General features: G+C 39.9%; 1 protein-coding gene across 2 annotated transcripts in view; it reads left to right on the top strand.

Annotated features, from left to right (window-relative positions):
* Positions 1–16,577, top strand: part of MAPRE2 (microtubule associated protein RP/EB family member 2) — a 121,057-nt gene that overhangs the window by 40,015 nt on the left and 64,465 nt on the right. Inside the window, exon 1 of one of the 2 annotated variants that reach the window (XM_089517267.1) lies at positions 8,889–9,115. The exons of the other annotated variant lie outside the window; for it this stretch is intronic. Within the exon in view, the coding sequence (XP_089373393.1) occupies positions 8,994–9,115 (122 nt within the window). The 5' untranslated portion in view covers positions 8,889–8,993. Of the gene's footprint in view, positions 1–8,888; positions 9,116–16,577 lie in introns of those variants that run through there. 2 annotated transcript variants of the gene reach the window in all.

Here is a 16,577-nt window from a genome sequence, read left to right on the forward strand (position 1 = left end):
ATTACTCTTTTTGTTGTACCTTCATGTCATTCCCTTTCATGTGAAGGGCTTATTTTTTATTTGTTACTTTCTGAGACTGACAAAATAGAAAAGGTTTACCAGGAAATGACAGTATTGTATCATAAAAGAATAGGAAGGCTTGTGCTTTATATACAGGAAGTGAGGGAAACTTACACATCTTTACTGTTCCTTTCTAGAAGAGATGTACTTTATGAGTTAGCTATTGAAATGTTTAAAATGGTGCCTAAATTGTCTGAAATGCTGATCAAACACTGTCAATAAAGGTTGATGGTTGGGGCCAGAAGTGTTTTGGATTTTAGATTTTTTTTCCAGATTTTGGAATATTTGCATATACTGTACATAATAAGATATCTTGGAGATGGACCCAAGTCCATGAAATTCATTTACCATATGTTTCGTATATACCTTGTACACATAGCCTGAAGATATTTTTATGCACCATATTTTAATAATTTTGCCTATTTCATGTGTGTACACCAAACCAACAAAAATCAAAGGTGTCACCATCTCAGCCACCCAAGTAGACAATTTTGGATTTTGGATTATTTCAGATTTCATAATTCCAGACTCAAAGTAAACATTTTAAAATGTCTGGTATCTAAGGTATAATGCCGTGATTGTAGTATTCAGTTATATGCCACCTTTCTCCCCATAATGGAACTCAATGTGACTAACAACACATTCAAAAACACTATAGATTAAAAATTATACAAAAGCCTCAATAAGGATATAAATATAAAAGAGTGACACTATTGCCACACTATTATTCCACTTTAACTGCCATAGCAAACCTAAACCATAGTTTTTCATCATATATATAAAATCTATTTTACATTTCTATGTATAGCTGTGAAAGCTGGACAGTGACAAAAGCTGTCAGAAAGAAAATCAATTGTTTGCAATGTGCTGTTGCAGAAAAGTTCTATAGATGCCACAGGCTGCTAATAAGAGGAATGAATTGATCTTAGAATAAATAAAGCCAAGATAGTTGGGAGCAGTGTTGTCACCTTGCTTTAGGTGTCATTTGGTACTGATGGGAGTTACAATCTAATGACAACTGGAGAGCACACAATTTCAATCCTGGTTTATTATGTGATTTGTTATTAATGCTGGTTTTCCTATTTTTATAAGAGTGGGCCAAAGTGGACAATTTTTGCTTTGCATGCTGTTTCAGTATAAAGAAAGGGACAGGCAGGAAGAGAGTCCTTAGAAAAGGGATATTATACATTTAAAATATGTTTCTTCTGTGTTTCATTGAGGTAACAGTGGGTTGTCAATGAGAAATCCTAGGAATTAATTACTTCTGGTGGGAAAACCTATACCCTTTCAGCTATACTTCCAAATCCCCAAACTGTGTCCATCTTGTTTAGCTTGCTTTAAAGACCTAAAGTGAAAACCAGAATTGTGTTCTAAGTACTGAATTGTGGTCTATGTTTTATGTCAGTTGGTCTGCATATAGGGAATTGTTTTGCACACAACTGTGAATGTGGGTGGAGGAAACTTACAAGATGATTTACTGTATATGTAGTAGCTTGAAGTAATGGTAAAATTAACTACATCTGCAATATGTTCAGTGTTTCCAAGTAGTGAATGTCAGCCAAGCCAAATGGTCTGTTGTCCATATGGAACCCACATCATTCTTTTCCTCTGTTCCCAGGATTGCATTGGCATATTTGTAGCTGTAAAAGTGGAAAGCTGGGGGGGGGGGGGGGTTCCAGATGAAGCTGACTCCCCCCCCCCCCCGGTATATATTGTAATGCTAAAAGAGAAATTTAGAATGAAAGGGCTGTTGTTGAGAGCAGATCTGTGAAATGTAATCAGGTTGTTTTTTTTTAGTTCTTTAGCAGATTTAATAAATAAATCTTCACTGTCATACTCAGTACTTTTACTCTATGGCTGTGTGTGCCCCCATGTTATCATGGAATTTTATGACATGCATTTTTTAAACTGCCATTAAAGTTGGAAAATAGTGCCTTTGGCAATATTTATTGCACAACCTTGTCTCCATCTTGTTGCTGCCTTGTCTTCAAAGCATTGTTAGAGTGCATCTTGTAATTGATGGGAAAAACCTGTTAATAAGCTACCAAATGTGCTGCTGTAGCATTAGTATTCTGGTGTGATTAGTTCCTCTTGCAGCAGTTCCAGTATTGGGTAGTCACGTGGTATCAGTGTCTTCTTCTCTCCCCCCTTCCCCTCGCTATTCCCAAACAGGCTGCTTTCCTTTTTTTGATCCTTCTTTTATTTTCCTATTTCTTATTATCATACATATTATCATACGTCCAAAATTGCATTAAAAATAAAACTCAAAAGGCATGCTGGGTAGGGCATAGGATAGGATGGTGAGGTTAGGGAGGAGTGCGGAAGACAGCATGAGGGCCCAGTCACATTATTGAAGAGACATGAAATACGGAATGCTCCCAAACCGGTATATATTCAGTTCTTTTTACTAATGTGATTGTGGCAAGAATGAGGCTCATGTGATAAACTCTTTGGTGAACTCAGCTAAGCAGGGCTTCTTTCCTTTCCTTTCCTTTTTCTTTTTGGTCTTCTTATCACTAGCCTTTTTGAAAAACACGTTACAGGGTATTTTATACTGTTGAGCACTCGCACTCTTTTGCAGAGAAGACTAAAGATCTTGTAAAGCTGAAGATCTCAGGATTTCATAGGGTGGAGCTACAGTGTAGATGCACTCAGCATTATCTTGATAACTTTCAAAGTATCTATTACCCTACTTGAAAGCTATGGATTTATTGTTGCTTTTTTAAAAAAGGTGCAAACATGTGTCAAAGCTCACCTTTTCTCATAATGATGATAGAGCTTTTGCCAACTGAGTGCTGTATTAAGGTGTTCTTAACTGGCTGAAACAGCATGGAAAACCAGTGTCCATGAGATGATAAATAAGCATTTACAGTATTTTAGAACTATTGTTTATATAGTACTGTGAATATGCATACTATCTTACAGAATATATACAGAAATATTGACCTGGAAGGTCACAGTCTAACATTCAACACAAGAGCGGGCAGGGAGACACCAAAAAAGAGGCAGGGAAAATGGGGAAACAATATCAAAGATACTGCTTTTGATAGTAATACCATTTACAGTATATGCACATATGCTGGATTACAGTTTGGTCCACAGTAGTGTATGGAAATAAAGGAGTTGTGCCAAACTTGTTTGGGGTAGTATTCTATGAGCAGCTCCAACCACATAGGTCAGCAAGACAGAAAGTATGGAGGCTTGTGAGGAAGGAGACCTTCAGGTAGTGGAGGCTGGTGTTGCTGGAGGAGTGAAGATGTTTTTGGATGTGAGAATGTAAAGAGAAGGAGGCAAGCTCATCGGGAGCTTTGAACAAACTTGTCTTTAGAATCAAAGAGCTCACAAGAAGCGGAGAATACATTTAAATGTGCTACCATTTCCAGCCTTTACTGTACTATGGACCAATGGTTTAAGCTGTTTAACCGATATCTTTCTTAGGCTGCATCTGCACTGCAGAAATAATGCAGTTTGACATCACTTTAACTGTCATGGTTCCATGCTATGGAAGTCTAGAATTTGTAGTTTGGTGGGCTGTTCCTTCTCTGTTAGAGAGCTGTGTGCCACCACAAACTACAAAATTCTAGGATTCCATAGGCTAGAGCCATGGCAGTTTAAGTGATGTCAGATTGCATTATTTCTGCAGTGCAGATGCAGCCTTATATATCTATCCAGTCTCCTGTTCCATATACTCTGGACTGGCATAAATTAGAGAATCTATGGGAGGTGATCCTACATACTGAAAAGTCTGCATCATTCTTTCGCCTTGACTTTTATTCCTGCAACAGTTTAGCAAGGTAGTGTTAAATATCTAAGAATCAAAATTGGTTTCCTTACTGGTGGAACAGCATTTCCTTAAGAGTTATACTAGAAAATATTACAATATGTTGAACCTTGTCTGAATATTATAGGTTTTCTAGTTGTATGTGGACATTCCAGTCTCTACAGCCATGGATCCCTCTCTTCAATACAATTTAGATTATAAGGCATTTTGGATTTTACTTGCCCAAAGTCCCGGAGACAGAATTTAACAGAAGCTTGGAAATATTCTACGAACAGCAACCAAGCAATCTTGCATCTGAGGAAAGTTTTAGCAAGAAATTCCTCCTTATAATAATATACCTAATGTTCAAACATATAAAGTTTGTTGGGGGGGAATGGTATGAAGAGGAAGAACAAGGGAAAGCAACAACCATATATACATAATTCCAAATAAAAAGTGATAAATTCAGTCTGTCATACGGCTACTTTCGGCTCTACTTCTGTGCTCTTTATTCTTTTCTTTAAATTTGAGGTATAGTTTGTGTATACACAGGGATAGGCTGGATTAAAAAAAACAGCCAGGCTGCTGTGTTGGAGAATGTTTAGACTGTTTAGTTAAGGACTAAAGAAGCCTGTGTTGAAATCCCCAGTCTCAACTTGGTCTAGACATCTGTCAGTCTAACTTTTCTTGTGATGTAGTGGGAACATTCCTATAACCCTGAGCTACTTTGGAGGAAATACAACAATTGAATACAAGTTGAGTCGCTTTTTTCAAGGATTTCAAAATCCAAAATATTCCAAAACCAAAACCTTTTTAATGGATGGCTGCGATAGTGACATCTTTGCTTTCAGATGGTTCAGTGTATGCAAATGTTGTTTTGCGCACAAAATTATTAAAAATAATATGTAAAAAAAATCTTCAGACCATGTGTATAAGAAACATGAATGAACTTTGTGTTTAGACTTGAGTCCTATCTCCAAGATAATTCATTATGTTTTTGTTGTTGTTGTGTGATTTCAAGTCATTTCAAATTTATGATGACCTTAAGGCAAAAACCTATAATGGGCAAGATTTCTTGGCAAGATTTGTTCAGAGAGGGTTTGGTATGTACAGTCGGACCTCCATTTTTGCAGGGGACCTATTCCGGACCCAGCCACCCACCCCACAAAAACGGAGATTTGCTGATATTCAAGCCCCATAAGCTTGAATGGGGTGTGTGCTGTGGGGGCACGCCCCATTGAAAATAACAGAGGTTGCCCCTCCATGACTATTCGAGACCGCTGACGTCAAGTCCACGAGAACGGAGGGGTGACTGTATATGCAAATAGTTATTCCAAAATCAATATACAGCTAGCTATCTGATCTATCTATTTATTTACAGACACACACCAATATATAGCCTACTTGCTAATTAGCTTACTTGCTGTTCACCGCTATGATCTTTGGAATAGCGGTATATAAAAAATAAAAAATAAAATCAATATATACCAATATATTCTATATATTCAATATAATCTAGATAGATAGATACATACACACACACTATAGATAGATAGAGAGAGAGAGAGAGAGAGAGAACTACTGGAACTATATATTGAATATATTGGTATATATTGGCATGTGTGTGTGTGTGTGTGTAGTATATAGCATAATATAAATATTGGTGTGTGTATGTATATAGTATATATTGGGATATATATCCAAAATCCAAAATACCTCTGGCCCCAAGCATTTTAGACTAAACCTGCAATGATTACTCACATACAGAGTTAAAAAGAAAATGGGGAGGGACATAACTTCTAGGCCTGGGACCCCCAAACCTAGAAGTATCCAGAAAGGTTACATAGGATTTCTGTTTTGTTATCTGAGCTCAACTTGGTCTTGCAAAACCTGCCCTGAGTTTCCCATTGTTTGGGAGAGAGAGCAACTGAATAGTTAAAGATATGCTGGTTACTCCACAGCCCTTGACAGGAGTGAACATTGTTTCCTGATGTTGAAAATGGTTTCTAAGATCAAAGATCTGTTTACCCCCTCATGTTAATCAACTGAGAACAGTTGTCAGACAGGGATATTGGAGACCCATGGAGCCTGTCTGACAGGCTCTGTTTAGGCAGGGAACAAAAAGGAAGGGAGCACTATAAAAAGGTTGTTTCAAAGATCCATTAAGGAAAATGCCAATGCAAGTACCTCCTTGCAGAATGTACTATGTCCTCTATCCCAAACACCCCTTTTCTACAAGCATATTCAAAAGGAAGAAAACCATCAAACGGTTTTAGTAGATGCCTGGGGCTGTTAAAATGTATTTGAACTTTTCAAGGTGATTTCAGCACAGTCTTTTGTCTAAGGAAGGATGCTTAGACACCCTTTCCTGTCAAATAGCTTGTAACAGAACCAGGAGCATGAAAAATGCTTATTAGCAACAGGCCTTAAAGTCAGATTGTTTTAATAAACTGTAAAAATTTCAAGGCCACTATGCTTCATTTTAATGGCCCCTAAGTAAAGCAACGACAAAAGAGATATCGTTATTGTTTATTAGTCCATAAGAAGCCATTTTAAAAATGGGCAAGTATCAGGACATAGCACAACCGTCTTAAATCTGAAAGAGAAACTGGGGAGAAAAAAAATAACTAAAGCATATATCAGCCTTGTTGCTGATAACTTGGATTATTTCTGCCATCTGGGTTTAGTACACAAGAGACTGGTTTTGATACTAATTCCAGTAGTTCCAAGCCAAAAATAACTTGGTATTAACAAGGGCAGAGACGATGATGGATTATGAGGCTTTGGAGGGGGAAAAAAGCTTGTCGGCCCTCCTAAATGTAGGACAAATAATGGATACATCCGCACTGCAGAAATAACCTTGTCTGGGGCCACAACGAACTCCAGTTCCCAGAATTACATACCAGTGAGTCAGGACAGTTAGAGCGGTGTCAAACCAGGTTATTTCTGCAATGTAGATGCAGCCTAAGAAAGTACTAGAGTGGTTGAGAAAAAGGGGCCAAGGTTGGGGGCGGCGGGCTGCATTATTGCTTATTTCAACGCTCAGTTTGGCAGGAGGAAAAAATTGCATTTGACTATGCTGCCCTACTGAAAATCTCTCAAAATAATCTCCTTTAAAACAAGAGATTAATAGCCTTGCAAATATACGCATGGACCACTGTCACCTAACCCCCTTCCTTCCTCGAGCCACTAAAACTCTTTCCCACATTGGGCCTTTTTTGCAAGGCTTCATTGAAGACAATTATTATATTAAAAGCTCACTTCCACCCGCATCTCCCCTCATTTTAAACTTTGGGTTTTCCAAGGAAATTTGTCACCCGCGGCCATCAGTCCTCACCCACATTGGAACTGGCATGGCTGCAATTTAATTGTATTTATCTCTTTAATCATCATATCGTGCCGTTGGATTGTGTGCAAAACTTGTGCCTGTTGGTGGAAGGAAGCAGAGGAAATGTTGCCTTTTGCAGTCACCACTCCTTGCACACATTCACACCTTTCTTGCTTTGAAGGCTGGCTCTTTGTATATCGTTGTTGTTGTTTGTGTGACTTCAAGTTGTTTTCGATTTATGGTGATCCTAAGGGGGACCTATCATGGGGTTTGCTTGGCAAAGTTCTTCAGAAGGGGTTTGCCATGGCTGCCCTCTGAGGCTGAGAGAGTGTGACTTGCCCAAGGTCACCCAATGGGTTGATATGGTGGAGCCAGGATTCGAGCCCTGGTTTCCAGAGTAGTAGTCCAATGCTCAAACCACTACATCACTCTGGCTCCCCCTTTCTATGTTGTGTGTGTTGTTTCTGAGTTATTAGGACCCTGAGGCAAACCTATGATTGGGTTTTCTTGGCAAGATTGGTCCAGAGGAGGTTTTCCATTGTCATTCCCTGAGGCTGAGAGAGTGTAACTTGCCCCAGGTCACCCAGTGGGTTTCATGGCTGAGCTGGGAGTCAAACCCTGGTCTCCAGAGTCATAGTCCAGCACTCAAAGCACTAGGCCAGATTGACTCTCAGGTCTGTTACAGACTGCCAAAATAAAGCTGCTTCGGGTCTCTTTGGAGGTATGCTATTTAAATGATGCATGGGTCCTAAGAGTCCGGAAGTTGCGCCAAAGCCACACTCCATTCCTAAGCTCTGGAGTGCAGCTTTGGTGCAGCTTCCGGATTCTTAGGATGTATGCATCATTTAAATAGCATACCTCCAAAGAGACCCGAAGCAGCTTTATTTTGGCCGTCTGTAGCAGGCCTCAGTATAGCAAAATGTAGCCAAATATCTGTCTCTTGCACTTTCTCACTTTAATTTCAAGCCAGTTTATTATTCAGCTGCATTTACAGAGTATGGCGCAACTTAAGGCAAACGGTAAAAGGAAGAGAAATGGGTGCTCTGTGTGCGTGTGTGTGTATATATGTGTGTGTACAGTGTATGTTTGTGTATACACATATGTGTGTGTCTCTGTGTTTGTGTATACATATATGTATATGTGTGTATATGTATGTGTGTGTGTAGGTATGTATTTATGTATGTGTTTATATAGACATATATGCGCCTGTGTGTATATATAGATGTGTGTGTATATAGATGTGTGTGTGTATTTATTTGTATGTGTGCATTTATATATGTGTGTGTGTTTATGTGTGCATATATATGTGTGTGTGTGTGTGTGCATATGTGTTTGTGCGTGCGCCTATGTGTGCATGTGTGTTTGTGTGCATATGTATATATGTGTGTGTGTTTATGTGTGGATGTATATGTGTGTGTTGTTGTTGTTGTTGTGGGTGGGCTCTGAGCCTTGTGTGTGTGTGTGTCCTTGTTCCCTTCCTGGCCAGATGTTGGGCCTACTGCCTGCCTGCCTTCTTGGCGTGGCCACTCTGGAGCCCTGAGTGAATTGAGGAGAGAGGGAGGGAGGAGGATGAGGATGAGTTAGCCGGTTGCCATGGCGAGGGAGTCGTGTCACGTGGCCCGGGTGCTGCTGCTGCTGCTGCTGCTCCTCCTGCTCCCGGCTGTTTGACGTCACCGGCTGGAAAGAGAGAGAGAGAGAAGAGAGGGAGAGGGGCGGAGGCGAGGAGGAGGAGGAGGAGGAGGAAGGCGAAGGAGGCTCCCTGGCCCTGGCCGCCGCTCTCCTCGCACCGCGCCGGGGCTGTTGGGTGTTGGGGGGCTGCTGGGCTTCCCGGGAGGAGGCGCCCCGATGCCTGGACCGACCCAAGCCCTGTCCCCAAATGGAGAGAACAACAACGACATCATCCAGGATAACGGCACCACCATCATCCCTTTCAGGAAGCACACCGTCCGAGGGGAGAGGTCCTACAGGTACAGGCAGCCCTTGGGGCTCTGGGTGGCTCTGAAGACACACACACACGGCGCCAGGGCCACAACAACAGGGAGGCTCAGGAACTGCAGTACAGCAGGATGGAGGAGGAGGAGGAGGAGGGATTGGAGGGATTGTTGCAGCAGGGGTTGCATAACAAAAACACACAATGAAAGATAGTGGCCTTTTTGCAGCCTGGTCCTGCCTTTTGAATGAGCCCCTTAACCTTCTCCAGATGGGAAGCAGCCTCCCATTGAAGCCTTCCCCCCTCATCCCCAACCCCTTCCCCTCCCTTTAGGAGGAGGAGGAGGAGGATTATTATTGGGGGGGGTTAATGCTTCCCTTCCCCCCCCCCCATGCTGAGCATATATCCCCAGCATCCCAATACCCTTCTGAGAATATTCCCAGCATAATCTGGGAGTAGGGTGTGCGTTGGGGTGTGTGTGCAAATATAACCACAATCACACATACACAGATATATATATATAGAGAGAGAGTGGTTATTTATTTATTTATTTATTTAAAATTAAATAGAACAGAAAATAAAAAGTGGTTTTGTATTTTTATTTTCTGTTGTATCTAATTTTATTTTCTGCTTTAATGTACTATTATTGCCCAGCCTTTGGAGAAGGGCAGGATATCAATAAATATAATAGTAATGAAATAATAATTTTGCATATATATATATGGTTATATTTAATTAAAATTTAAAACTGAAAACAAAAATACAACGCTATCACTTTGACACTGCATTATTACTACACACACATACACAGAGTAATAATATATATATAGATATAGATATATAGATATATATATAGGTATATATGCAGGGGGGAACTAGCAGAAAGGCAAGGCTGTGTGGATTGAGAGAAGAAAGGAAGAGGGTGGTTGTGATGGTGGTGGTGGTTGTGGTGCACTGCCTGTGTGTGTGTTTCTGTGTGTGTGTGTCAGGGAAAATGGACTCCTCTGGATTAAAACTGCAGCCTGGGATGATGTTAAAACCCCCAGATTGATGGAGCTTTGTAAGAACTGTGGACCCTGATTGGGCGGAAAGCTTGACAGCGGAGGTCAAGGTGTCAGGAATACACCTAAAATTACCTCTCTCTTTTCTTTTCTTTTCTTTTTTAAAATCTCCAGTTTGGAAACAAGGTTGGCTTCTCAAAGGATACTGTGGCTTTGGGTCGTGTTTTTGACTGTTCCTCCTTGCAGGGTACGCTGACCTCCCTCCCTCCCTCCCTTTAAAAACAGTGTACTATGTTTCATTATTCTCCTCATGCGGAGGAACATGGTGGCTATTTTCTTTGTTACAATTTCTAAGAATTTGCACCAAAAAAATGGCTCGGGGTGTATTTTTGGCAGCAGTCTCCTTTTTTGATTCCCCCTTCATTAACATACCTCACAATATGTTCCTGCAGATAAGCCCCTTAAGATGGAGCCACTATTCGGTCATGATAACAGTCTAGCTGAGGATACTAGTAGTTTTTTCCGCTGATGCTATGCATTGCAAAAAGGTATATAATGACAGTCAAAGCAATGTTGCTAGGCATACATCCCTTTTGAGCTAACATCCTTCCTCTCTTTCCCATCCTCCATTCATAATTTCAGGGTGTGTGTGTCTGTGTGTGTGTTTCTGAAAGGCTCGTGTTATGAAGCAAGCCGCAGGAAATGAAACTGTCCTTAAAACCGTTATAAAAATATTTCACTAAGCTGCATCGTATATTGAAATGTAGAACTGGAACAACAACAAAAAAGAGTGACTATGTTTGTTCAGCTGAGCATCGGCTAGCATTCGAATATTGCTTTGAAATAGCATTGTGCCATTTGCCATCTACGTGGTTAAAATGAACCTGGCTATGGACTCCCTTCCTCCTTCTTGAGTTGGTAAAGTCGGAGAAACGTTTTTAAGATTAAAGTGTTTAATTATTTGTGAAATGATTATGCTTTCCTCCTGCAGAATAAAAAAAAAAAAACCATACACATGCATCCAGTATGACTTTATGGATACCCTAATTTTTTTTCAGGCCTGCAGCAATTTCTTTCTTTCTTTGTTGATAATTCTTTGTAACAGGAGTGGATGTTTTTGTACTACAACACCCATATTCTCTCAGCATTGACTATGCTGGCTAAGGCTTATGGGAGGTACTGTATAGGTAACAACTGTCCTAAGGCCACATAATATCTGGCCTCTTTTATATGCAATACCAGTGAGAGTGTAAAATATAGAATAACATTCTGGGACCTTAATGCTTTTTATTTACTTTTTAGAAGTCTTAATGACAGGGAGATAAAAGCCATCATTTAAAATGTTTTTAAAATCCCTCTTAAGCATTTTCCTCTTAGAGAAAGTGATACCAAAATGCATCTTTTTACTAAACTGTGGAAATGGATAACTATGTAATTTTAGTGTTATCAGTATGCCATTGGGAGGTTATCAATCTGGCCTTTTTGTTGTTGTTGTTGTTGTTTATAAGATGTTAATCATGTTTTGTTCCACAGATAGTCCATTCCAAAAAAATTAAGTAGACAATGATATATGGGGGGGTACTCTATATGCAGATTTTTTTAAAAGACAGCCTTTCCCAGTCATAATGGTGGTCTTGTAATCATTACAGTACAAACAAGATTTTCATTTTATAAACATCCAGTCTAAAAATACTTAACTTTAGACTGACTGATCTTAAAGGTGCCATGTTGGTTGTTTTACCTGCAACAGAATGACATGGCTACCCGTTTCAAAGCAGATTGCTATAGCATTAGCTTGCTGGTCAGTGTGAGATAGAATGTCACTGCTACTTGTTGAGTAACTGGATATTCTTTCTAGCAGCCTGGTAATACATGCCCTGATCTTATTTGCCAGTGTAGGATCCTGTTATCAAGATATTTTTCTACTTTATAAGTCAGTAGACCTTGGCTTTATCTTCTTACCTCCCTGGTGACCATTCTAAGATATTTTGCAGTTAACTCAGTGTTAAGTCACCCTTCTGTTTTCGCAGGGGATCCGTTCTGGACTTCCTCCCCCTGCAATAACAAACAATTGCAAGTATTCATGCCCCATTGGCTTGAATGGCTTTGCGCTCTTGCACGCAGACCTGTGCATGTGCCATGGGCTCACACACCATTTTGTCCCTTGCGCTTGTCATTCGCGAAAGACCAAGGGACGCAAACGGCAAGACTGTGAATGCCGAGGGACAAGTGTATAGCCAAACTAACTGGAATTGGATGTTGGGTGTAGTGTTGGCTTATGTAGGTTATATCCATATTTAGGTGCATGCAGTTAGGCTGGACTTCCTCATCCCTCTTCATGGCAATTCTGCCAGCCCCTGAAAGTGTTATACCAAGGTTGGAGCTGTGATGTAGAAGAGGGAATTCCTCAAAATCAACTAGAGGCACTATCTGTAAACAGAACCCTTCTGTTCACAAAAGGAAGTTTCTAGATCCAGTCCTCTGGTTTTGTACAACTCATTTCACAAGATACTCTTTCCCCTTTCCTCCAGTCTATTTAGAAGGAAAATGAAAAAGTTGAAACTTCAAAACCCAGATCCATGAATAATCCAAGGAGTGGGATCTGAAAGTGGTAGATGTGTGAGTTCATATTTCACCATAGTGCATTCTTAGCAGCCACCATGAAATTGTCATTACTTTTGCTGGTCTCATTCTCCAAATCATGCCAAAATCAACTGAGATGGAAGCCTATGTATGAAAGTGAAGAAATAAAGTAGTAATTTGTGATGTCGTAGGATGCCAACTAGGATTATACTATATTATTTCCTGTGTACTGACGTCCAAAAGAAAATCTATACCTCAATGTGTTTTATACAACTATCGTGCGATGCTTGTAGATACCCTGCTTACTTTCAAACCAGTCATATGTATGTGTTGTAAATAGAAAGAATGTTTGAAGGGTCTTACTCCCAGATAAGTTTGCATAAGATTGTTGCTTACATCACATTCCCTTGAGCTGAATTACATTGACAAAAATAAGACTCATTCATAAGATCACAGATGTTTCAAGGGAAGGGGTATCTCTTTGAAGAAGACAAATTACATTTGGCCCTTCTTATACACAGATTTTTTATACACGGATTCAAGCATCCATGGTTTGAAAATGTTTTTTAAAAGTATAAATTTGAAATATCAAACCTTGACTTTCCATTTTTTGTAAGAGACACCATTTTGCTATGTCATATTTAATGAGACTTGAGCATCCACGGATTTTGTTATCCACGGGGGATCTTGGAATCAAACCTCAGCATATAACAAGGGTCCACTGTATTTAAATAATTTTCAGTCTTTTAATTCATACTTTACCTGTACAAGTGTGTGTACTGACTAGTTACAATAACAATTAAAATATTGATTTTAACCAAATAGACAAGTAGGAATCTTATCCAAATCGCTAATCATGTCTCTAATGCATGTTTGCATAGAAAACTTAAAAAAAAAACACCTCTTGGTTTCAATGTGAGGTGTGCAATTTCTGTGGCTCCGGGATAGCATTTTGCCATCCCACCCAGGTCTACCTCACTCCCCCCCCCCCCCCCCAGCCATTTCATCACATTATTTAAGAGCAAGATGCACAGGACTGTGGATCAAAAAAACAATCATTCTTCTGGGATGATTCTGGGGTTGGACACACACTCCCTTCACCTTGTTCTTGAAGAGTAGGATATTGTTCTTGAAGGGTAGGGTATTCCAGTCATTCATATCTGGTCATCTAATTTGCATATTATGCAAATTAGTATAATTATGCCTATTATTAATTTACATTCTGATTATGCAAATTCAACACATTAATCACTGAACTTCTTCTACCATAATGTTTCAACCTCAGTACCAGGCTAAGAGCTCCCCCCTGCAATTTTGTGTGAAGAGAGGGAGCCTTTCAAGGAGCCCCAGAGAATAAAGGGACTCCCTTTACTCTCTTGAGGCTGTTTGGAAGTGAAGTTCCACTGTGCTGTCTAGCACAAGGTTCAAGCCACTGACACAAACACTACACAACACAAGACCATCTCTGCCTGCATGCTTTCCTTTTCCACCTTCTGGACCTGTTGCGAGAAGGGAGGAGGGAATGGAAGAATAAGGTGGCAATGCTACCCCTGTCCAGTACCAACCAGAGCCTGCAGGGTGAGATGAGTCTCCCACCAGTGCCAGTCTTCTTACACAGCTTCCTGCTTCATTGCCACTGCCACATTTTAACCTATCCATTGGACTGTGATGAACGAGAAATCCAGGAATTATAGCTTCAGCTGGCTGGGACTTTTTTTAAGTCTCTTCAATCCGGGATTTTCCAGGTTTTCTGCAGCAAATGGCAACCCTGTTGAAGGGAAATGTTTTGCTGTGGCACCAATTTTGACACTGAGGGGTGTGACATTGCAAAATGTGGCGTGGGTGCATGTAGCCCACAGCTGTGTTGTCAACACCAAGTACACATGCAAAAATCCTATCTGCACCTCTAAAAGAATAGTCCTATTCGTTTTAGCATAAATGCGTCTGAATAGATATGAATGGAATTGCATTAAATTAGTCAATTAAGCTTATCGTTTGGAGGCCCATGAACAAGCTGTGGGCTTACATGTTTCCTTTTCAGCCATGTAGCACTAACTAATATACTATGATTTCTAAATTGGCAAACCATATTCCAACTAGAAACTTACTTGCTTTCTCATTTGGAAGGCAAAACTGTCCATGGTTTGTGAGTTCAGAAATCATAGCAAACTATATTACTAGACAAGAAACAGAAACAATGCACAGGAAAGGGGAAGAGGGAGAAAACTTGGTAGTCCTTTCCTCCTAATTTTCAAAGCCATGGTTTGGGGACTGTATAATCAAGAGCTTGTTGTTACTGCTTGTACACCTTAAACAGATAAATGAAATGGCTTTGCAGATTATTATTGGTCCAGGGCTAACAATATATTTTCCCCAATACCTTTCTGATGATGATTCTCATTTTATATATTTTTTAAATGCTTAATAATTCACTCTTGGGATACTTGCAATGGACATGTTAACTGAAAAACAGATTGTGAACAAGCATTGTGTGTCTTATTTTAACAACATTGCTGGCATCTTTTAAAAATGGAAGGTTAGGCCACACATTTCTTTACCATATACCTCTGGAAGATAAACAAATATGCTTTATTCCCGATAATGCCTTTTCTTGAGTCACCTTCTGTTGGTGTAATCCTTAAAGATAGATCTTAGTATCTAGGTTGGAGAATTTCATTTTCACCAGCAGTCATTCCCAGTCCTGTATTGTACAGTTTATTCTGACAACCAGTCTTTACTAGATTACAAAGTTTCTGGCATGACTAGAGTTTATGGATAAAAGATGTCCTCTTAACCAGGGCCCACAAAGAGAGGTTGGCCAGTAAACCAAGGGGATATTTGTGTTTGACACAAATCACTGCCCAGCTCAGTCTTCTAGCACCTTAAGGGCAGTGCCACAAGTTTCATATATTGTTTCTTTCTCTATGTCTCTGCATTTATGAGATAGGTACAGACCTCTCATTTAGCCCCTTGGCACATATTTCTCTCAAATGAAGTGGGGAGTGGAAGAGGGAAGAAAAAGCATAAGTGAATTTGCTAGAACTCCTGATTTATGTTGTAGGGATTGAAGCCTGTGTAGAATTTTTGAAAATTGTGTCCTCTAGTACTACATTTGGCTGTAGTTCTTCAACAAACCTGAATTTGGACCTCAATGATTTTTTTTCACATACTTGAAATGAAATAGTATCATCATGTGATGGTTGTGCCCAACATGTAGCTTGTATCCAAATTAACTTGGAATACTCATCAGACATACATTTTATTGCCTTTTTTAAAGTTGGGAATTGCTTCAAATTGATCTTTGAAATGTTTAATAACACACACATCTCTTTTCTTCAGGCACATTTCAAAGTGATACGTTTAAGAACTTGAGTAAATTCAGTTTTTTAATGAAAATAATTAAATTATTCAAAATGATTTTGAATGTACAGGTCAACATAAATTCTTGATTCACAAGGTAAAATCTCATGATGTGCTTATGGGAATGTCAGAACTTTTCCTCCGCAACTAGCCCTATAGAGTAGTTTTTAGGGTGCACAGGAAGCTGCTGGAGAGGGAATCCTGGTTATTGGTTCAGAATGTGGAAGCTGCTTCCATGAGCAGAGCAGAAGCAGACCATTGCATCCTGCCCACAGTAATGCAATCTTCCTTCCAAACAATCTTCTGACTTGGCATAAATGTGAAATAATTGGCTACAAACGAAAGAAAGAAAAAAGGCAGATGAATGCAACTGTCACTTCTGAAAGCCCCTAGGAGAGGAGCATGATGATGGCTGACTAGGTTCCTTCCCTAATGGGCTGGTTAAGAGAGTGGCAGGGAGTTCCCAGCTGGCTTTCAAGGGTCAAAAATCCCATGTTATACTTGGGAGAGCAGTACCTTTATATGGACACTCCCATAGTTTACAGGAAGAAAAAT

The sequence above is a fragment of the Sceloporus occidentalis genome, unplaced genomic scaffold, assembly GCF_023333645.1.
Source record: "Sceloporus occidentalis isolate IW3139 unplaced genomic scaffold, rSceOcc1.0.p SCAF_3, whole genome shotgun sequence".
Taxonomy (NCBI): domain Eukaryota; kingdom Metazoa; phylum Chordata; class Lepidosauria; order Squamata; family Phrynosomatidae; genus Sceloporus; species Sceloporus occidentalis.